The sequence below is a fragment of the Nycticebus coucang genome, chromosome 18 (assembly GCF_027406575.1).
Source record: "Nycticebus coucang isolate mNycCou1 chromosome 18, mNycCou1.pri, whole genome shotgun sequence".
Lineage (NCBI taxonomy): Eukaryota > Metazoa > Chordata > Mammalia > Primates > Lorisidae > Nycticebus > Nycticebus coucang.
Genome location: NC_069797.1, coordinates 30,347,732 through 30,369,843, shown reverse-complemented (window position 1 = coordinate 30,369,843; position 22,112 = coordinate 30,347,732). Strand labels below are relative to the sequence as shown.

Here is a 22,112-nt window from a genome sequence, read left to right as displayed (position 1 = left end):
GTGGACTACCCCCTAGTCTGATGGAAGTTTTATTCATATCAAAATCAGTTGGTGGGGTGGCGCCTACGGCTCAGTGGTTAGGGTGCCGGCCCCATATATCAAGGGTGGCGGATTCAAACCTGGCCCCGGCCAAACTGCAACAAAAAATAGCCGGGCGTTGTGGCGGGCACCTGTAGTCCCAGCTACTCGGGAGGCTGAGGCAAGAGAATCGCCTAAGCCCAGGAGTTGGAGGTTGCTGTAAGCTGTGATGCTACAGCACTCTACCAAGGGCAATAAAGTGAGACTCTGTCTCAAAAAAAAAAAAAAAAAAAAAATCAGTTGGTGCTGATGCCATTTCTTGTTCCTCCATCTCTCAGCTCCCTGATCAGGCAGAGGCTGGGGTACCCAGGGCCTCTAGCACTGTCACCTATTAATCTGTGCCTACATGCTTGTGTGTTCTGGCACCAGCTGCACCTCCCCTATGTTGCACCATGCTGGAGACCTTGCAGGGGCAAGCTCTACTCCCCTTTCTGCGGGAGAGCTGTTCTGAGGAGGACAGCCAGCTGGGCCCCTCCTGGGGCTGATCAGAGAGGCAGCCTGAGCCATAACTCCACCCTCAGACCTCTGCCCCTTTCCCCTTGGTTTATGCTGCAGAAAGTTGGCTGTAGTATCTCAAAGACACCGCTCCCCCCACCAGCAGCACCCCGGTAGATAGCCTTGGGAGCTCCCATGGAGGTGGAAGGCTGCTAGTGTCTGAGCCCCAGAAGGAATGTGCGATGTGCAGAGTGCCTGGGGTCTCTACCACTACTGGGGTCTCCTGGGTCCCAGGATAGAGAGGAGAAGATGGTCAGCCTAAAGGCCAGGGTTCAAAATGGAAATGCCAGGGAGAGCCCCTGCCCCCTGCCCTCTCACCCCAGCCCTCCACCACTCCGTTTCGTGAAGCATCAGGGCCGTGTTAAGAGCTTCATTCCTTTGTCCCACAAGCATTTACTATGTGCCTACTGTGCACCAACCCCTGCTGTTAGTCCCAGGGATATACTGGTGGGTAGGAAAACCCAACGCTGTGCCCAACAATGTTTACACTGTGGAGGGAGGAGAGACTGTGAACACACAGAGACGGTCCCTTCAGTTAAAGCTTAGTGCTGTGAAGGGAACAACAGCAGACCGAGCCCCAGGAATGTGGAGCCTTGCTGGTCATCACAGTGAGGGGTGCTGTAGGCAAGCAGGACCCAGAGCCTAACTGCCTGTAGGGCCTACTGTTAGGGATTACTAACTGCCTGTAGGGCCTCCCACTCTCAAATGCCCGTGACACCTGTGCTGACAAACTCTGGGACTGATGTTGGGACAGGAGGTGACTCCTTCAATCGTGTGGCAGGGAAGACCTTGTGGGAGGCCTCCACAGTGAGGAGACAGGACACACAGGCCAGCGGAGCGCAGCTCTATGCCTTGGGGGAAGAAGGCGGCTAGTGGGGCTGGAGTTGGACGAGGAGGGGAGGGCTAGAGCCACCTGAGAAGAGTGTTGGGAAGCAGGAGGAGCCAGGAGGTATAGGGCCAAGATGGCATCCCACAGGCAGCTGAGAGGGACCTGTGAATGGTCCCCCTTCCTTCCCGAGCCCCTCACCACTAGCAGCCCTGCCCTGGCTCAGAGCTGGGCCTCAGGGGCCTTATGTAGTGTGTCTCTGTCTGTCCTTCCCCCTGCAGACCTGTACTGTACCTTGGAGGTGGATTCCTTTGGCTATTTTGTCAGCAAAGCCAAAACTAGGGTATTCCGGGACACGACAGAGCCCAAATGGGATGAGGTGAGTGGAGGGTTCTGATGTCCCCACAGGGACTCCTGAGTTCGTCACGGAGTATGACTACCTCCCTCTCTGGGCTCATGACTGGTCTGCCTGTGGTTGGACCAGATCTGTCTCTTTGACACCCTCTCCTCCCGCCCCCCCCCCCACACACACTCCCATCTCCCATCTCTTGTCCTCTGGCTTCTAATCACAGGATTTGTGTCATGGTTGTCGGACACTGCAGTTTCAGCCCAAACTCCATTTCATCAGTGATTTGGAGGCCCCGGGAAGCCCCAGGAAATGAAGGTGCCCCTCCACACTGTGTGGCGTGGTCCTCATAGGCCCTGCTCACCCACCCCTTGCAAAGTTGAGGCCTGCATCTGCAAAGAAGCTGTGTCTTCCTGCTTCAGAGTTTCAAGACCCTTTGTCTCCCCAGGAGTTTGAGATTGAACTGGAAGGCTCTCAGTCCCTGAGGATCCTGTGCTATGAGAAGTGCTACGACAAAACCAAGGTCAACAAGGACAACAATGAGATCGTGGACAAGATCATGGGCAAAGGACAGATCCAGGTGAGGGTCCAGGGTACCAAGGCAAGGCTCTGAGAGCTGCCAGGAGGTGGTGCCGGTTGACAGGGAGTCCTTCTCACTCATCGTGTTTGTCAAGGTGCTTTGTGTGGCTTTGCTTTAACGCTGGTTTGAGAAAAGTTCCCTGAGGTGGTTGTCTTCCTCTGCTAGAGATGGCTTCTTACTGTAACCCCAGCTGCTTGCAGGTGCCAGTTCCTGAGGCTTCCACACCTGGCCCAGGTGGATAGCTGGCCTGGAGGGATGACACACGGCTCCTTTTGTCCATATTCCAGCTGTAGTCTAATGGTGGCCTATTTTCCTGGAAAGCCATGTTGAGGATTCTGCTCTAGGTCCATGAGCAGGAGGGAAGAGCATAATACTGATGAGCTGTGCCTGCCATAGGCATGGGGTAGGAGCGGGCACATGGCCCAGGGCTCTGCTGTTCTACCAGAGGGCTTAGCATCCGGCTTGGGAGCTGGCCTCTCGCTTGTTGCTAGGGTTGCCGGACTTTACGTGTTTGGGAGTCATTGGCTTAGGGTGGGTTTCAGAGTATTGGTAGAGGCAGGTCCTCAGGTTAAGAGCGTACGTGCATGCCTCAGCTGTGTTTCTTGGTTCCCCGTAATTGTATGTAGAAACAAGGCCCTTGTTTGTAGCCTGTCTCTCTGGAACATTCTACCAGTTTTGAAGATAGCTGCTCTTTACTTGCCTGTCAAGAGAACTAGGCTTAGGGGGGAGGGATGGGGGCAGTGGTGACATTCAGCATGGAGCCGTCCATACTGCTGTCTGCCCCTTGTTGCAGCCCTGTGCTAAGCTATGACACAAGTTGACCTGGTTTGGAGGTAGATTCTGTGAGTCATGAAATCAAGGGAAGCACTAATTAGTATGTACTGGGATTAAGCTGTGGGCACTGGGTGCTTTGGGCTTCCTAACAATTGCCTCAGACATAATCTGGGTACAGACAGTGACAGCCCCATGTACAGCAGGGAGCTGAACGATGCTTTTTTGCAAGAAGCGTTTGCTCTCCAATGCACTGTTGAGGCTGCAGAGTTTGGTATCTGGCTCTTAACTGGGTGTGCCTGGGGCATTGCTTCTTAGGACCCACGTGGGTCTCCCGCTCCTCCACCTGTCTCAGGCTCCTATGTTTGAACAGGGGGGATGGCACAAATTGGTGGGGGCCTGGCAATTTGCTTCATGTCGCCCCATGTTCCTGGGCACGTCCCTTCCTCACACTGTGCAACCTGTACCCTGTTCCTCAGCACTGTCACCAGGGAAACATCTGCTAGGCAACTATGATCCGTTCCTTCACTATTTAGGAGATGGAGCTCGATAGAGTGTCCTCTAAACCCAGTCCCTAGAACCTAGTTTCTGCAGGATAAGGGGTAGGAGCCCTGTCACCATGTCCCTGGGCTGACCCATCCAGCCCGAGGAGATGCCCAGCCATGAGACACAACCAGCTGCCATACTCCTGTTGGTGGCTGGGAAATGGGAGAGTTAAAGGAGGTACTCAGAGCAGCCAACTCCTGGAGGACTTGGCTCCCAGGGCCCAAAGGCGACATTCTCCCACCTGGATTTTAGCCCTGTCGCTTTTCTCCTTCTGGGTCAGCTGCACAAAGCCCAGGGGAAACACACCATAAATCATTACATCTTGGAGACAGGAGCAGATGGAGGCAGTGGGGGAAGGGGAGGAAGCCAGGTTATGTTTGGCAGAGCAGAAAGCACAGTCTGGTAAGGAAAATGTTTCTGTGTTTAAGCTTCGAGGAATGTTAAATGCCTGGGAGTTGATATTAAAAGAAACACAAACCTTCCTGCTGCCAGCTGACCAGGGCCTGTGAGCAGGCAGTTCGGAGCCAGAGCCCTCCAGAGGGCTTTGAAGTCTCCTGGTGCTCAGCTCTCCAAGGCTCAGGCCCTGGCCCTCAGCTGCAGAGTCCTCTAACCAGCCTTCCTGGGGCTCAGCGAGGCAGAGAGGGTGCCACGGCTTACAAAGTCTTGCCCCATGACAGCTCTCTGAGCTACTTGAGGATGGCCAGGCTGGGTGGAGACTCTGCACCAAGCTGTTCCCACATGCCAGGTCCCATAAAGCCAGGGAACAGTCTGTCCCCACAGCTGCTTCCCACCTCCCTTCCTGCCACCAGCCTCTGGAACTTGGCTCTGCTCCTCTCCAGCAGGTGCTAAGGAGATGGTCTTGGGGTAGGGCTGAGTTCTCAGAGACGTTTGGGTGGCCCAAAAGAAATTGCCCCCCTTTGCTCTCTAAGCCCCCACCTGCTCAGTCTGTCCCGAGAGCAAAGAGGGACCCCATCATGTTAGCTCCAGGCATTTGCTCCTGCAGCGGGTTTGCCCAGTGTGCAGTGGGGGCAGGGAACCTGCAGCTGCAGGCTGGGGGCGGCATGTAGTGACAGACAAATGGCAGCACTAATCACTAGCATGTGTGTCTGGCAGTTGTGCTCTTGGAGGCTATTCCCAAATGTGATCTCATGTGATCCTTGCAGCAGTTCTGCAAGGAAAATAAGTCACATCTTCCCCACTTTACAGACGAGGACACTGAGGCACTGAAGTTAAGGACCGTGGCCAAGGCACCTCTGCTGACGGGGTGCAGGGAGGCCACGCTCACTCTGTGTGTGGTGACCCGTGTCCCAGGCCTTCGTCAGGAAATCTCCCAACCAGGGTCCTAGCGGGGCTAGTGGTCTGGAGAAGGAGCCGGGGTGATGTTCCCCACCAGGACCCTGCTTTATGGCATAAGGTGAGCCTAAGGCTTCCTTTGTCTTGGAGTCTTGTTACCTCTGGGCAGGGGACATTTCTGCCTGGTGCCTGGGAGGAAGTAGAATGAGCAAGCGAGGAAGGGAGCAGGCAGGCGGGGAGGGGAGACAGCTTACTGTGCCTCTGGAGTAAGAGGTGCCGGGATCCTAGTATCTGAGGAACCTACTGTCAGGTTGGACAGACAAGCATGTCACTGCATGCCCAGCCACCGGGAACGGTGCGAGATGCAGCAGTAACAGTGAAAGCTTTAGGGAGCGTGGGGTTATCCCAGCACTGTGCTAGATACTTACATCTGCCATCCCAGGGCAGATGTGCTTACATCTGCACAGGAGTGTGTGGGGTAGGAACGTTATCACAAGAATAAAGATGAGAAAGCTGGGCGCCACGGGGTTAAGTCACCTGTCCAAGGCGCTGGCGGCCAGCTCCAGCCCATCTTGAGCGCTCTCCTGCCTCCCACTGTGCTCTAAGTCATCAGACTGGAAACCCAAAGAAAGGAAGACTGTGGCCTGGAACTAGGGAGGCTTCCAGGAGGAGGTGAAGCCCAAGAGATTTGGAAGCACTGGGGCTCTTTAAATTCTAAACACAATATTTACATTAGAAAGAAAATTGTAGTCATGGTGAAACCTAATCTCAAATCAACCCCACTCCTCTGAAATAGCCGTTTTATTTTGTGCCTTTTCCCTTCCTCGGGTATATAAAATTTTGTATGGTTTTAATCATAGTGAGCATTTTGTGGGGTTTTTCTTTTCTATTTTCATATACTATAGTTATCCACTTCCTTTTCTCTAGGGCTGTAGGTAGACCAGTCTTTATAAGCACCTTTTTTGATACATTGTCAGAAGTACTTTATATGCTTTGTATAAACTGTTTGATATAAAGGCCAGCACAGTCATCGCCATGTTAAGGCTCTGTGCTATTCTAGCAAGGTGGGCAGGCTCTGTGTCTGCAGAAAGGAATGGGGTGGGCATTCCGGGGGCCGGGGAGACCTGCATGGCCCAGGCAGGGAGGCCATGGAATTTGGGGAGGAATTTGGGGAGGAATGTCCCAGGAAATGAAGGAGCCACCCTGCCTTAAGCAGGAGGAGTCATGAGCAATACAAGTAGGAGGGAGGTTAAGGAATGAATAAATGGAAGGGATTAGTGGGGGGCTTAGATGAGAAGAAATCCTAGCCAGCATTTCATCCACTCCTGTTTTTGGAGAGGGAAACCGAGACCAGAAAGGGTGTGTGCTGTGGTCACAGTCACAGAGCTCGTTAGTGACTCCACACCCAGAGACCCCATCCCATGCGAGTCAGGCTTGGTCAGGTACAAGGCAAATGAGTACGTGGAGATGCTCACAGATGTGGGCGGAATAGGCTTGGGTGACAATCTGAGACTGCACATTTAGTGACAGACCCCACCAGCATGGCCCAGGTCTGCTCTTCCAGGGTCAGGAGTCCTCCCTTTCTTTCCCATACCTAACAAGCCTTTACCTCCAGATTCCCCACTCAGGCCACCCCAGTAGCTCCTCCTCCTTGTTGCCTCACACTCAGCCGGACCAGGGTAATGACCCAGCCAAGAGGCCCCCCTTGTCTGCCTTGGCTCCCTGGTCCCAGGGGACTTGTGTATGTTTGCTCTAGTCTATTTCCAGCCACGCTGCTCCAGGCTCCAGATGTGCCGTCCCCAACTGGGACCTACCCCCTGGCTGATTAGCATATTCCCAGGGTCCAGCCTTTCTTGGCTGGCTAGGCCAGAGAGAACAGCATCCCTCAGCGCCCTACATTTCAGTTCCTGCCTCTGACCCCAGGCAGGAGAGGGGTCTGAGGCCAGGAGCTACGCCACCTAAGCAGAGGAGCCCTGCTCCCTGCTCCCTGCTCCCCGGCCCCCCATTCCCTAGGTCAGGCACAAGCCTGGGGAAGTTGTGTTCTTGTCTCCGCCCACCCTGCATGGGAAGCAGCTTCGCTTTCCCGCAAGCTTTCCAGGGCAGCCCGCCCTGGGCACAGGAGTGCTCAAGATCCTGAGATGGGAAGGGGCAGGGATCTAGCCCAGAAAGAAAGCTCCAGTTGTTTCAAGGTATAGGGGGATTGAAAAGTTCAGGCCTGATGGGAAGCCTCTTCTGTCCCCTTCCCTGTTTAACCTCTGGACCTGGCCCCTTGGAAGCTTGTGTGAGATCAGAGCTATTATAAATGACCCCCAGGAGGAGCTTATGAAGGCCAGTCCCTGCCTTTAGGACTGGCCACAGAGCCCAGATTGGCAAATCTGACAATATCCAGACACCTTAATATTCATTCTTTTTTTTTTCTTAATTATGGTAAAATACACATAACATAAAATGTATCACTTTGCTCATTTTTAGGTGTTTGGCTTAGCAGCATTAGGTAAATTCACATTGTGGTACAGCCATCGCAACTATCCATGTCCAGAACTTCTTCATCTTCCCCAACTGAGACTCCTCACACATTAAGTCCTAACTCCCCAACCTCTGATAACCACCCTCTACTTGCTGTGTCTGGGACTTTGACTCCTCCAGGAACCTGACACATAGAATCAGACAATATTTGTTTGTCCTTTCGTGACTGGCTTGCTTCACTTGGCATGATGCCCTCAAGCTTCATCCATGTTGTAGCAGGTGTCAAAATTTCCTTCCTCTTTGAGGCTGAATAACTTCATTGTGTGTATGCACCACACGCGTTTATCCATCCATCCGTGGACATCTGGGTTGTTTCCACCTAAGGCCTTACTTTTAGGTGAGAAAAAGAGCCACCCCTCTGAAAATGGAGGCTGAATAGCATCCCTCTTTCCAGAACCAGGGTCTGGCCCCACCCCACGTGTTCGTTACTCCCCATGACCGCAGGGCATGACTGCTCACTAGTCACCTCTCATGGTGGGAGAAAAGAGCTGGGCCCCTGGCCTTCTGTCCCCCAGGTTAGGCATCCCTGGCTCCTTGCCACTTCTTCTCTCGGGTCCCCTGTCTGTCTTCCCCCTCTCCGTGGTCTAGATGCATGGAGTGTGGAGCATAGTCACCCTGGTACTATGGAAAGAGTGCTGGTCAGAGGGTCAAATTCCTGGTCCCTTGACCTCCTGAAGGCTCAGTTCCTTCATCTATTAAGTGAGGATAAGTATTCCCACTCTGCCTCCATTGTCAGCTTGATGAGCAGCTCGAAAGATGGAACATACCTGGCAGAGCTGGCCGGGGTGGTGACCTGCACGTCTGTTCTTCCTCTAGTTTATTCATTCGTTTCTGTTTAACGAGCGCCCTCTAAATGGCTGGCACTGTGCTGTGGATACAGAGAATGGGCAGGACCTCACTAGCTAGTAAAGGAAACAGAAGAGAATTTTTATCGCTCAGCCACCATTCAAGGGCATTGAGTCTGAGGCTATAAACGTATGGGGCTCAGGGTTTAGCTTCGTCCACTTGTTAGCTGGGAGAACAGGATGACTGACTTTACGTCTCTCAGCCTTGGTTTCCTCACCTGCAAGATGAGAGTCCACGAAGCATAGCCTGGCACAGGGTCAGTACTTATTTAATGACGAGGGCACTTTGCCCTGTGCTAGCAGGTTCAGGAACCCCGTCCCCCACCTTCCTCTAGGGATTCTGGGTATAGCTTGTCCAGCAGCCCCCCCACCTCCCAAAGGCTGTTACCTGCAAGTGGTCCCTGTGTTTGGGTCTTTGGCTGCCTGAGGCTGCACCTGATGGAGTTAAGCTGATGGAGTGAGACCTGGCGTTGAAGAATCAACCTCAGAGGGGCTAGGAAAGTGAGGGTTGGCCTGTGACCCCACCCCACACAGCTCCAAGCTCTTCCCCCTGGAGCAGTTCTCAGCTTGGCTTGGTGCAGTCAGGCCCCAAGCAGAGTGAGTGAGGAACTCGGGAACAAGGGGCCTTTGTCACTAGCTGGGGAACAGCTTCTGGTTTTAATTACTCTGCAGAGCGCAAGGAAACGTGGAGAGCGTGAGGGTCAAGAGGCTGCTCGGGCAGGAGTCAAGGGCTCCCCACCCTGCTCCCTCCCTGGCCCCTGAGGGGGTCTACAGTCCCCATTTGACCCTGCCTGAGGGTCCCACAGGCCAGTTCTATTGCCCTGGAAGCCTGGGCTCTAGGACCTTGGCTCCTTTTAGCCCGGCCTGTTCTATCTCTGCAAGGGCTGTGCCTGAGTGAGCCGCTTCTTGGCAGAAGGCAGAGAACCATGTTGGCTCCTCCTGTTTGTCCCTGCGGGCCTTGTTTAGGGGCCACGCTGATCATGGCTGGGCCCCTGGTGCCTGGCAGAGGCTTGGTCTGCCTGGAATGGAGGGCGGAGGGGGCTGTGGAAAGCAGGCCTTTCCCTTCCCTTCCACTACATCTGTCCCCCAGGTTCCCTCACTGCCCCTGCCAGGCCAGGCGTGCATGTCCAGGACAGGCATGTGCCTCTGGGGTTGGTATTCTCTATCCTTACTGCCTGCTGCTCTGAGAACCAGCCCACGTGGGGGCCCTTCCTTTGCCACCATCATCGCCTCCGTGCCAGCCCCGGAGGGGCTGAAAGTTCACTGAAAAATTCGCTGAAGCCTATGCTCTGCTCAGACACCACCTCCTCCCAGGGAGCTGGAGCCACTGTCCTGCTTTTAGACCCATCTGCTGTCCAACACAGTGTCCCACCTGCTGTTACTGTTCAAGGCAGGGGAAGCTCAGGGGCATGGCCCACGAAAGCACCCACCCTGCCATCCGAAGCCTTTCTGGACTTGTAGCACAAACTCTCCTCTTGTCCCTGCTCAGCTTCTGTCTCCCAGGTGTTCCTGATTTGGGGAGCCTGGACCCCGCACAGTGGGTTCTAGAGACGGGAAGTGTTCAATAGGAAGCAGATGGAGGCCTGAGCCTCCCTCCCCCCAGCCTCCCCTATTTAGGAATGCCGCCTCCAGGCCCACCTCTGAGGAGTGGGCAACCAGCAGAGAAATTCATCCAGAGGGGACCTTGGGAACTGATTCAGCCAGGCCCTGAGAACATCCAGCCTCTCTGCAAACCAAAAAAAAGGGTGCTTTCCTCTCAGCTCTGCGATGGGGGCTCCCACACTCAGAGGCAGAAGACTCGGGTTTGACTCCAGCTGGCCACCCTTGCATGAACTCTCAGAATGCGTCCTCACAAGGCTGTGGATATTAAATGAGCCAGGGAGGTGCACTCAGTACACAGCTAACCTCCCTGTAGGCAGAGGCTGTGACTTTATCCTCCTAGGAATCCAAAAATCTGGGACCTGGGGTGGCCCCACTTTTGATTTTTTTTTCCTGAAAGCTTTGAGAGAAAGACTTAGCAGAATTGCGAGGGAACTCCCTGAGTTAAGGCCGCAGTGAATACTGCACCAGTAAGGGGTCCCCTTTGGCTGGTCTCTGCTGCCTCCCTCAAGCCTGTGGTGGCTGCAGGCCAGCCCAGGATGAGTGAGGACATCCTGCCCTGTGGGCTGGAGCAGGGAGGGCTGGGCGCAGGGTGCTCCAACCTGAGAGGCAAGCACCGTGTGGCACTGGCTTTGCAGCAAACCCCAGAGTGACTTGAGAACCAAGGTGACCCAGAAAACACCAGAAACGCCATCCTGACTAACTAGATAAGTGTTATCTCCTTGTAAAGCCAGTGACAAAGATGCACACCCGTGAACTACAAGCCCAGAGTTTTCCCAAAGCTGGGAAAGAGGTGGAGATAAGACTTGAGTTTCAGATCCGGCACTCTGACCTGGAAGTTTCCTTAAAAAGCCCCTAACCTCCCTGAACTCTATGCTTCCCCCACCCCCCACCAAGGGAGCTCAAGGGCCAAGAGCTGTGGGTCGTGGGCGAGAGAAACTGTGTTCTCATGAGAAGCATCTGTTGGAACTGCCCTGAGCCACCCACAGAACTTCAGGTTCCAGCTGTAGTTGCTTGAAAGGGGTGGGGGGACTTCAGATTCTCCACACAGCTGGGGAATTCCTAGGAGGGCTTGGAAGAGCCACAAGCCAGGCAAGGGGGTAGTGGACAAAGGAGGTACAGAGCAGGTAGACCCCACACCCCACTTCCTACAGGGCCTTCCTACAGGGCCTCTGCTTTTATCTGAGGGGGGTGAGGGAGCAAGAAGGCTTCAGCGTCAGACTTCATTTGGAAAGGTAGTGGGGAGGGGGCAGAGTTCTCAGCAAAAGAAAAAAGAAATTCACTGAAGATCATTGTCTGGTCTAAATTCCTGATTTGACAAATATAGAAACTAAACCCAGGCAGTGCCCATAGCTCAGTGGGTAGGGCGCCAGCCACATACACCCAGGCTGGCACGTTCAAACCTGGCCCAGGGCCAGCTAAACAACAACAACAACAAAATAGCTGGGCGTTGTGGTCGGTGCCTGTTGTCCCAGCTACTTGGGAGACTGAGGCAAGAGAATCACTTAAGCCCAAGAGTTTGAGGTTGCTGTGAGCCCTGATGCCACAGCACTCTACCCAGGGCGACATAGTGAGACTCTGTTTCAAAAAAGAAAAGAAATGAAACTAAACCCAGAGATGAAAAGTGGCTGTTGAGTCCACAGTAACCAGGCAGGACTAGACCAGGGTTGCCTGGCTCCCCTAGGGCTTTCTCTGGCCACCTTGAGCTCAGAGTTGGATGGACAGGAGTGTTCAGTAACAGGAAGGAGGAAAAAGCAGGGAGGCCCAGCAGCCCCGCTCCTCCTGCATCAGGCCGACATGTCTTCACTGTGTGGCCAGGGGTCCTCTGCCCACTGGCTATGCTGGAAGACCCCACCGACCCCACCATACCGTCCTCCTTCCCAGGCATGCTCCTGGCCATGACTTGTGTCCTGGGGTAAGAAAGGCACATTCTGGCCATTCTGTCCCTGGATGGGTTTTCTTCTAGATAAGCACGATGTTCCCAAAGGCTCACATGGATTTTCCACTCTTTTCCATGACTAAATGTGCCATGAGATTTATCAGAGGTTGCCAGGAAGGGGCTGCCAGGATAGTTCTACAGCAGACAAGCCCTTGGGCTGTCAGCCTCTCCTATCCACCTAGAACTGCCAAGCACCCTTGAGACACCAGCATACGGTGGCCTGGCAGAATGGAGAGAAGGATAGAATTGTGTGAGAAATGGCACGTCCTCTGGACTGCCCCGGGAGCTGGTGCAGGCCTGTGGGGACGCGGGGGAGGACAGGAGGTTACCTTGAGCAGGCTCCATCTGGGCTGTGGCACAGCTAGCTTTCAGTCCTGTCCACCTTTCCTTACTTATGCACATCTTTTTTTTTTTTATTGTTGGGGATTCATTTGAGGGTACAATAAGCCAGGTTACACTGATTGCATTTGTTAGGTAAAGTCCCTCTTGCAATCATGTCTTGCCATTATGCACATCTTAAACTTTGAGCCCAAGCTGAAAATGCTCCTTGGCCCACCTGGGTGTCTGTAGCCACCTGTCATCACAGCTCAAGATTACTGTGACCCATGCACAGCTGTTTATTTTTATTCTATTTTATTATATATATGTGTGTGTGTGTATGTATACACTCTGTCTCAATATACATATATATATCTTTTATTTATTTATTATTATTATTTTTTGAGGCAGAATGTCACTCTGGTGCCCAGGCTGGATTACTGTGGCATCAGGCTAGTTCACAGCAGCTTCAAAATCCAGGATTTAAGTGGTCCTCCTGCCTCAGCCTCCTTAGTAGCTGGGACTACAGGTACCCACCACAACTTGCCCTTGCTCAGGCTGGTCTTGAACTCCTGAGCTCAAGCAATCTTCCTGCCTTGGCCTCCCAGAGTGGTAGGATTTGCGGGCATGAACACGGCACCTGGCCCGTGCGTAGCTGTTCAGACAGGGAACAGACCCCTGGGGGCTCAGGTTAGCTGAGTTAGCCTGTAAGCTATGCAGGGCCTCTGTGTCTGGCACATTCTGTAATGAATGAAGGAGTAAATGAATGAGAAGCAGCTTCTAAGCTCTGTTCTACTGTTGGCTGCTTGGTGACCTCTGAGCAAAGTGTTCCCATCCCTGGGCCTAATGCAGGGCTCAGACATCACAGATATTCAGAGGCATGGGATGGGTAGATAGGAAGGCGTAAATGGGTCTCAGTTTATCATTCTGCGGAGACCTCTGCCTAATAATCCATAGGTTTTGTTTAGGATAGGCGCAGAAAATGGTGAAACACACAGTAGCAGTATAGGGGCCACAGAGCATTTATGTTAGGAGGACACGCCCATCCCCACTTTCTCACTGTTGTCCCTGTGACGAGCCATCCTCCCCTCAACTTGCACACCTTCCATGTGAGCGCTGGGCCCATGGGGTGCCCATGCACAGCCCTGCTGTGTTCTCTTTGCACCTGGTTCCCTGCGTCTACCTTCGGGTAGCCTACTCCCAGCCTTGCCTTGCAGGCCTTGTGGCCTTGGGCCCTGCCTCCCTCTTCACCAGCGTCTTGCCTACAGTTCTGCTTCTCCTGCTGGGACCAAAGAGGAGTGTTCTTAGTGGACCCAGGTCACATCCCTCTGGTCCTCATCCTCTGCTGGGTACCAGCCTCTTTTTGGGCTCCCAGCTCTAGTACCTGGACTCCAGGTGACCTATCGGTTCTCCTCACCCCCCAGCCCTGGCTCCTGGGCCATCCCCACTGGGGTGCCTATGGCCTTGCTTCAGCTGGCTAGTCAAAGGCTCTTTTTCCTAGCTTAGCTCTAGAGGACAAGACAGGAAGTTGGGGTTCTAGTATGGCTGGAGAGAGATGAAAGTCGTTCCACTGGGGGGAAAGGAGGTCACCCCAGAGAAGCCATAGCCCCATCCCTAGGTTCTGAGAAAGAACTTTCTTCCTCATGTTCACAGGCTGCAGAATTTGCCTGGAAGCTGTCCTGTCCCCCAGCTGTCACCAAGGCAGCACTGTGGCGGTCCCTGCCTCTCTTGCCCACATGTCTCAGGATGTGTATTATTCCCTAGTGACCTTTTTTTCCTCAGTGATGCCACTGCAGATCACTTTAACCTGATTTTGCCTCAGTCACAGCTGTGCCGGGAAGCGTGTCCCCCTCCCTAGGTATAAGCCAGAGTCCCACGCACATCTTCCTAGGGACACCCCCTCTCATCCCTCTGGCAGACAGCCTAGGGAGGGGATTAAGGGGGATGGGACCATCCACTAGGAATGTTTTTAATTCCTAAGGCAGTGACATCTGTTCATGGGGGCCTTACCACCCAGACTCTGTTTATCCGATCAGGGGCCCTTGCATGTCCTCAGAGAAGGGTTCTGCAAGGTGTGGCTGGATGGAAGGGGTGTGGGAGGAGGGAATGCAGTCACTTCCCGGGTGGCCAGGGTAGTCTGAGCCTAGCCCATCCAGCAGAGGCGAGAAAGGGTCCGTGGTAGGCTGGAAGGACTAGAATTCAGACTGCTGCTTTTGAGGAACTTGCTGGGGACATTTGTCTTGCACAAGTCCTCCTCCCCCCTAAACCATTGATTCCAGGAAGGAATAAGTCTGTCTTGGGAAAGAGAAAGCAAATCTGTGCTGTCCCCAAAGGAAGCTGAAGTCCAGGGGAGGAAGGGAGAGATGTGCATCTCAAGGGAAGAGCCTCCCAACTCGACTACCCGACTGCTAAGGCTCTTATGTCACCATGGAGACCAGTTGGCCGTTGCTCATCCAATCAGAGCTTGCTTTACCCAGACAAGTGTTGAGCCTGGGCTTCCTAAGACAGACAAGTGTAGGGCTTTGGGAACAGGGTTTATACTGTCCCCTTTCTCCCACACACCATTCCCCCAGATTGTAGCCTGTGACATGTGACCAGCTAGAGAAAAGAGAACCTTAGAAAGGCAGCAAGAAGCTAGTTCTGAAGTTAGCCAGCCAGTATGAAGCATGCTGCCGCAGGTGAACATGGTGAGCTATTACAGTGGCACCTCACCAACCAGTTACACAACTAGCAATTGCACATTAGCTAAAGGGATGCAGCCGGGGTGGACAGCCTTTCCCCACAGCTCTGAGGGCCCCACGCTGACCCTCCTATCTCCTCCATGGAGCCTTCCCAGATTCCCTCCAGTTAAAAATTTTTTTCCACCTCCTCTCCATGCTGTCCTGATGGAATGATACCCACTGTTTTTTTTTTTTCTTTTTTTTTTTTCCTTTTCTTTTTTTTTTTGATACCTACTGTTTTGAGGGCAAAGGCAATGCTTTGCCCATCTGGGGATGACGCATTGTAGGTGCAGAAATGAATGCTCTGTGCTGAGTCCCTCTCTGCCTCCTGTTAAGGCTATACTTCTCCTCTGTGGGGCTGGCAGCTTTGTCAAGCATAGGCTTTTTTGGTCATTGCTTGGATTCCTCAGCCCCCAGCCCGAGGTCGGCACATGGCCAGGCCCACATTCATTGCCTCTTGCATGAAATGAATAAAAAGAAGGAATGAAGCCTCCCAAAATGAGCAAAGCCTTCCTGGAGGAGATGAGTTTTGTGGCTGTGGTGAGGGAGCTGCCTGGCCCCTCATGGGACCAGAGGAAGACTCAATTTTTGTTGTTGAGACAGAGTCTCACTCTGTCGCCCTGGGTAGAGTGCCATGGTGTCATCATAGTTCACAGGAACCTCAGACTCTGGGGCTTAAGAGGTCCTCTTGTCTCAGCCTCCCGAGTAGCTGGGACTACAGGCATGTGCCACCACACTGGGTTATTTTTTTCTATTTTTAGTAGAGACTGGCCCTCACTCTTGTTCAGGCTGGTCTTGACCTCCTGAGCTCAAGAAATTCACCTACTTCAGCCTCCCAGTGTGAGCCACCCCACCTGGCTGTCTTTGGAGGTGGCACCCAGGGGCCTTGGAAGAGAGGTAAGAGATGGGTCAGGATGGGTGACCAAGACCTCAGCTGGGCAGGGGACACATGTATCCCCCTGCCTCTGTCCATCTACTACCTTCCCCATCAAGGAGCGCTGGCAAAACTAATGTTCAGCCCCCATTTAGCTGCAGTGGCTTTGGGCAGCTTCAGGTCAGGTATGGGAGAGATTCCATGTGGCCTTGGCAGCCTAGTCCCGTCGGCACTGTGCAGAAGCGGGTGTGCAGTACGGAGCCCTGGAAGAGGCGGGTTGGCCTGGCCTCCCTGCCCTACTCTACCCCTGCAGGCCCCATCTCCACCAGCCAGGCAGAAGGCCATGTGGGGCCAGATCCTGCCACAACAGGGTATCACAGTGGTGGGGACATAGGCTCTATAGGTAGCCAGATCTCCCTGTGTGTCCCAGCCCAACCTGGCCTTGGGCAAGTTGTTCAGTTTCTCAAAGTCCTTAGTTTCCTCAAATGTAAAATGGGGGTGTGTTTCCTTCTTAAAGGCAAGTGAGTTAGTCCATGTATATAGAGGGTTAGCACGGTACCTCTCCCACATCAAACCTCCATGAAGGGCAGCTCATACTACGACCAGTTCTTGACTTTTTCTGCAGTGAAGCCACCTCTTTCTCAAAAAAACACTGAGGGCTCTGAGGCAAAATCCTGAAACTTGTCTGCTGGTTGAGATCTAGCAGGAGCATCCTGGATGCCAAAGGCTGGTGTCTGTGTCCTGACCCACCTGCCCTGGAGTCGGCCAAGAAACCTGCTGACTCGGCTCTTTTTCCTCAATCCAGAGTACCCTCCACACTTCAGCGAGGCATAGTAGTGAGCAGCAGGGGTCACTTGCAGCTGTGTGACTTCCAGGTAATACTTCTGTATTACCTCCTGGAGCCCCAGTTCTCGCATCTTTAAAATGAGGGCAGGAATACCGATAGCACAAACAACGAGGCTAATTACCATCAGATATTTGGGAGACCTGGCCCATGGTCGGTGCTATGCAAACATTGGTTTCCTTCCTGCTCTGTGCCTGGCTCTGCGGTGATGTGACGTCCTGAACACCTCTGGATCGTGTTCCCTAACCGTCTGGGGTTCAGGTCTTTCTCCTTTCTTTGCTGACCATACTCTTCACTTGTGATGTTACCTTGAGAAGCGATTCACTTCTCATTGTTAAGTTAGAATGCTCATTAACTTGAGGGTCAAAATCAGGTTCTTACTCTGTCTCCCAAGGTGCCCGGCACAGACATGTGGCAGGTTGCCCCTGCATCTGCTGTCCTGGTAACAGAAGGCTTTCTGGATGAGGTGTACATGGTGCATCTCATCTATGACAGCATCGTCTTTGGCTTTTGCTCATGTCCCTGGAGAGGGCCCACAGTGGCCCGATTCCCACTAGGGTGCTTTCTTCTTTATATGCCTCAGAAGTGAGTACTCATCCTTGAGTTGGCACTTGGGGCAGGAATTGAGGGTGGGAAGTATAGTTTCAGGGCAGTGTGAGTCCTCTGCAGGGGAGGAGGGCAGCTGTTCAAGGCCTAGATACAGCTCCTGCCTGGACCCCTGGACCCTCCCAAGCCCCCAGGAGCAGGCCGGTGCAGAAGGAGTTAAGGCAGGGATGTAGCAGATGGAGGCACTGGATTGTGTTTAGCTGCTTGTCAAACTTTACTGGGGACTGGAGGGGGGGATTGCAGTCGCAGTCGGTGAGAAGCTGCGCCAGCTTGCCAAGAGTTAAACCCTGGGTTTGGGTATTGGGGGGGCAGCTGCAGCGCCTTCTTTGAGTCACTTCCTTGAGTAGGGGCGGGGGCTGCCCGGCAGTGTGTGGCGCACGCACTCGGCGTCCCGTGCGCGAGACCCGCAGGCAGGGCGAGGCCGGCGGCGGCCGCGGGGAGGCGCCCGGCGTTGCGTTCGCTACGCCTGACGGCTGCTCTGCTGGGGCGCAACGGGCTGCAGTCTCCGGGGAGGGCGGGAGGGACGCGCAGTGGGAGAGGAGGCGGCCTCCTCGCACCATGCGCTTCCCCAGCCGGCTAGAGTAACAGTCCGGGCTGAGCGTTCCGCACAGCCCCTCTCCCTCTGGGGCTGCCCGCGTGCCTGCGATCCTGCTGGGATCTGGCCCCCGCGGGCCGGGCCGCCGGCATGACCGACGTGCTGCCTCAGCCCGACTGCAGCCTGAAAGCGGTGTGCAAACCTCTGGAACGCTGCTGCCTTGATCAGCTGGAGGAGCCGGGGAGCAAGCGGCCCCCCAACACCGGCGCCCGGCTCTGGGGCCGGGTGCGCAGCAAGCTGCTCCGCCACAAGGTGCTAGCGGGGACTGGAAGGGTCCAGGAGAGTTGGTTGGGCTAGGACTGAGGGAGGTTGGGGACTGCTGGGGGCCCTCTCTCTGCCTCTCCCTTTCCAGCTCCTGGCCGATCTGCAATCCTAGGACAGAGGCTGGGGTATGTGTGTGCATCTGCTGTGAGTGGCTGTAACTTCGTGTTGAATGCCAACCCTGGCGGTTCTCTCTGCGTCTGTGCTGTGGCTCTGGCTGCTTTCTGAGTCCTTGTGGCAGAAATACAAACAGACTAGGCAAGGGGCTCGGGGCTTAGGGTCTCCCCACTGTGACCAGCTAGACCTGACCCTCCTGCATCCCGGGGACACTGCTGGCTGTCCCTTTGCTGAGGGGCACTGCAACCACTTCTTCCTTGTGAGGTTCTTTGTGCTGGGTATGGGAAGGCAGTGAAAGCTGCTGAGTCTGGGGGTTGTACATGTCCTCTTCAGGGACCACCCAGCTGACTGCTGGCCCAGTGCCAGGGGGTTCATGACCCAGCAGACAGCTCAGACCAAGTTGTGCCAGGGCAAACTGCCGGTCCTCTCCACGGCTCCTGACCTGAGTTGGGATTAAATTCAGGGATAAAGGCTAACTGTCCTGCAGCCGGGCAGGCTGCCTTTGGGCCCTGGCATTAGGCATCCAAGGAAGAACCAGACTCAGTGCCCAGCACACAGGAAGTGCTTGAGAAGTCTGCAGACCTAGTCACCTGCCTAAGTAAGAACGTCACAGGGTGCCATTCCTGGCTGGGCAGGGCTGTGTCCATCCTTCAGGGTAGCAATAAGGGAGACCTGGGCTAGTCTATGATAGGGATTTGAAAGCCCTCGTGTAACTAGAGGAGAACCCTCTGTGCGAGCTCTTGCTGCCTGCGGCACGGAGACTCCTGGCACCTGCAAAGAGGAAGGGATCTGGGGCCTGTTGGCTCCTTGTTTAGTTTCATCTCTGCCAGTGGGGCATACTGGACTTCCCAGAGGTGACATCACTCCTGGAAAGTGCTGGGCAGGGCAGCAACCTGAGCTGTCCTGCATTGGCCCCTGCGTCACCTTCAGCCTCCCCGGGGATCAGGCTAGCAGAGCCCCTTGGTGCTGAGGCAGCTGTCTGTGCCCGGCAGCATGGAGCCATCCCTTCCCCATACCCGCCCTCCCAGCCCCTGCTGAGGCCAGCAGACACCAACCCAAAGCTCAACATCTATTTCCAAACCTCAAGGTTGGCAAGACACTGACCCAGTAGGTTCCTGGCTCAGTGCTGGCCCAACAGAGCCCTTCTGGTGAACCTGCCCCTTTGGGAGATGCCTAGCAGGTAGAGCATCGCTGGCAACCACTGGCATCACTTTTTTAATTTTTTTTTTTATTATTTTGTGGTTGTTGTTGCAGTTTGGGCAGGGCTGAGTTTGAACCTGCCACCCTCGGTATATGGGGTCGGCACCTTACCCACTGAGCCACAGGCACCACTCCTGGTATCACTTTTTTTTTTTTTTGTAGAGACAGTCTCACTTTATGGCCCTCAGTAGAGTGCCGTGGCCTCACACAGCTCACAGCAACCTCCAACTCCTGGGCTTAAGCGATTCTCTTGCCTCAGCATCCCGAGCAGCTGGGACTACAGGCGCCCGCCACAATGCCCGGCTATTTTTTGGTTGCAGTTTGGCCGGGGCCGGGTTTGAACCCACCACCCTTGGTATATGGGGCCGGCACCTTACCGACTGAGCCACAGGCGCCGCCCGGCATCACTTTTTAAACCCTGAAGTCCCAGACTTTCAATTCTCCTTCTCCTGTGCATGTGTGGCTGGCAAAACCAAGAAGCTACTTCAGGATTTCTTAGCTGGACTCGCCTCCAGAGGTGTCTGACAGCTCCATTGTCTGATGGTGACCTCTGGGTGAGGATGGTAGGCCGGCTGGGCGCTGGGCTGCTGAGCTGGTTGGTGTCAGCACAACTGCAGGATGGGGCTGGCACTGAGCTGCTCAGTGTGGCAGGTGATTCAGTGCCCTAACACATGCTGTGTGACAAAGTGTGTCAATGTCGTGAACACAAGAGTCTGCACCAAGGGTGACAGAGGGACATCTACTTGCTGTGCCTATCTCTTTGCACATAGGCTAGTGGGCGAGCAGGCAGGGTCATGAAGCTACTTCCCACTGTTTTCTTTCCTTCTTTCCCCAGCCACACTAACCTGTTTTTTGTTTTTTTTCCCAGTGCTGCAAGCTCACTGCCAGGCTGAGGGGCTGTAATTAGGTAGTGCTTTAGATGGCTGCGGGAAGGGGGGCAGCAGGGGTCCTTAGTAACTCAGTAACTTTGCCCTAAGGGTTTGATGCTATGGATGTGAAAGATACCTGTGGCCTCCCTGCTCCCATTTAATGAAAGATGAGAGACTGGAAGGGGGAGTGTGAGTCATCTGGAGACTTTGGGCTGGGATTAAAGAATCTGTTCAGATGGAAAAGCCCTGATATTAACACCAAGCCACTGAAATAGTGTGGAGCCTCTGGTCCCAGGAATCTTCAATTATCAGGGGAGAGAAGACTGGGACCACCACAGGCTCTCCTTTGGCTCCCAAAGGATCTGTAGTTAGGTTCTTATCCCCAAGGAGAGTTCTTGGGTTAAAGCCTCATTCCAGCCCCTGGCTTGGCAGTTGCTTTGTTGTGCAAGCATCTAGCAGAGGAGCCACGTGGCATTTGGGTTTGTGGGTTCAGCCAGTGCTCTTGGTCGTTTTTCTTTTTCTTTTTTACCTCAAATCACACTCAAGTACACTGGCTCGGTGCCTTATTCTTCCTCTCATCCTTTCTGCTTCTAGAGTCTTAGGTTGAACTTTGGAGGGGAAGGGATTCCATTCCCAGTCCCTGAAGCAGGGTCACTCATAGGAACCAACACGAGATTAAGAGGGCCCTGAAGTGAGGCCAGGCCAGAAGCATTTATCTGGCAGGGAAATCAAGGTCCTTGCATAGCTTTACAGCCAAGGCAGAGATGCCCCTGACCCATACCAGGACAGACCAAGGCCAGAAGGCAGGACTCAGGCTGGACTGACAGGGGCCAGGGGAGTGGAGGAGAGTTGAGGATAGCTTCTGATGACCTTGTCTCTGCTTCAAGGGAGCAATTACTTGGGTCTGGGTATTCGCTGCTCCCAAAGAGCTTCTCTCAAGAAGATGGAGGCCTCTTAGCACTCTGGGAAGCCAAGGCAGGTGGATTGCTTGAGCTCACAAGTTCAAGTTTAGCCTGAGCAAGAGCAAGACCCTGTCTGTAAAAACTATCCAGGCATTGTGGCGGGTGCCTGTAGTCCCAGCTACTCGGAAGGCTGAGGCAAGAGGATCACTTGAGTCCAAGAGATTGAGGTTGCTGTGAGCTATGATGCTGTGGGGCACTCTATCAAGGGCAACCAAAGTGAGACTGTCTCAAAAAAAGAAAAAAGAAGCTGGAAGCCAGTGTTACTGAGCTCCTGAGTGAGCCCACCTCTGTGATGGAGTTTGCTTCCCTGGTTATAGAGAGGGTGCTACCCAAGGAAGAAGACCATGGAGAGACCCCTATAGGCTACTTGTCTGGGGAAGCTTAAGGGTCAGGATATAGATCTGTGTCAACTTGATTGCCACCACCGGAGAGTTTTTAGCTCCTCCCTGAGTCTGTCATTCCACTTCACAATTCTTCCTAACAAACCATGCGTGTGCACACCATGTGCACATCCCCAGAGGTGCACTTAGCCATTCACTGGCTGTTCTTAGGTACAAGATACAGATGTGTCTCAGACTTGTTTATTCCATACCACAGCCCTGGGCTTCGAGAAAGGTCTTAGAATCTTACTCAATAGAAATCTGTCCTGCCATTGGCTGCCTGCCACTCAGCCCTACCACCCTCCTCCTTATTTGCCTGAGTTTGTGTCTTCACCGCTCACGTGCCCACTCACACTTCTGCAGTGACTTCTATGGGAACAGCAGCAGTAGCTCCCCCAAGACTGGAAACCTCTGTCACCAGCCCACTTCCTTCCGGGGGCCGTGACTGTAGCCACGCCAGCTGGTAGGTCTGAAGTGAGGACACAATGACTCGCGTTCATTTCTAGCACTTGTCCACCCCTT

At 54.0% G+C, this 22,112-nt stretch overlaps 1 protein-coding gene across 6 annotated transcripts in view; it reads left to right on the top strand.

Moving 5' to 3' along the window:
- ABR (ABR activator of RhoGEF and GTPase) overlaps positions 1–22,112 on the top strand; it is a 200,265-nt gene that overhangs the window by 157,671 nt on the left and 20,482 nt on the right. For 5 of the 6 annotated variants that reach the window (XM_053570870.1, XM_053570873.1, XM_053570871.1 and 2 more), the window contains 2 exons: positions 1,681–1,778; positions 2,194–2,325. In XM_053570870.1, the coding sequence (XP_053426845.1) occupies positions 1,681–1,778; positions 2,194–2,325 (230 nt within the window). Of the gene's footprint in view, positions 1–1,680; positions 1,779–2,193; positions 2,326–17,758; positions 18,054–22,112 lie in introns of those variants that run through there. The other variant, XM_053570875.1, reaches the window with a different exon arrangement.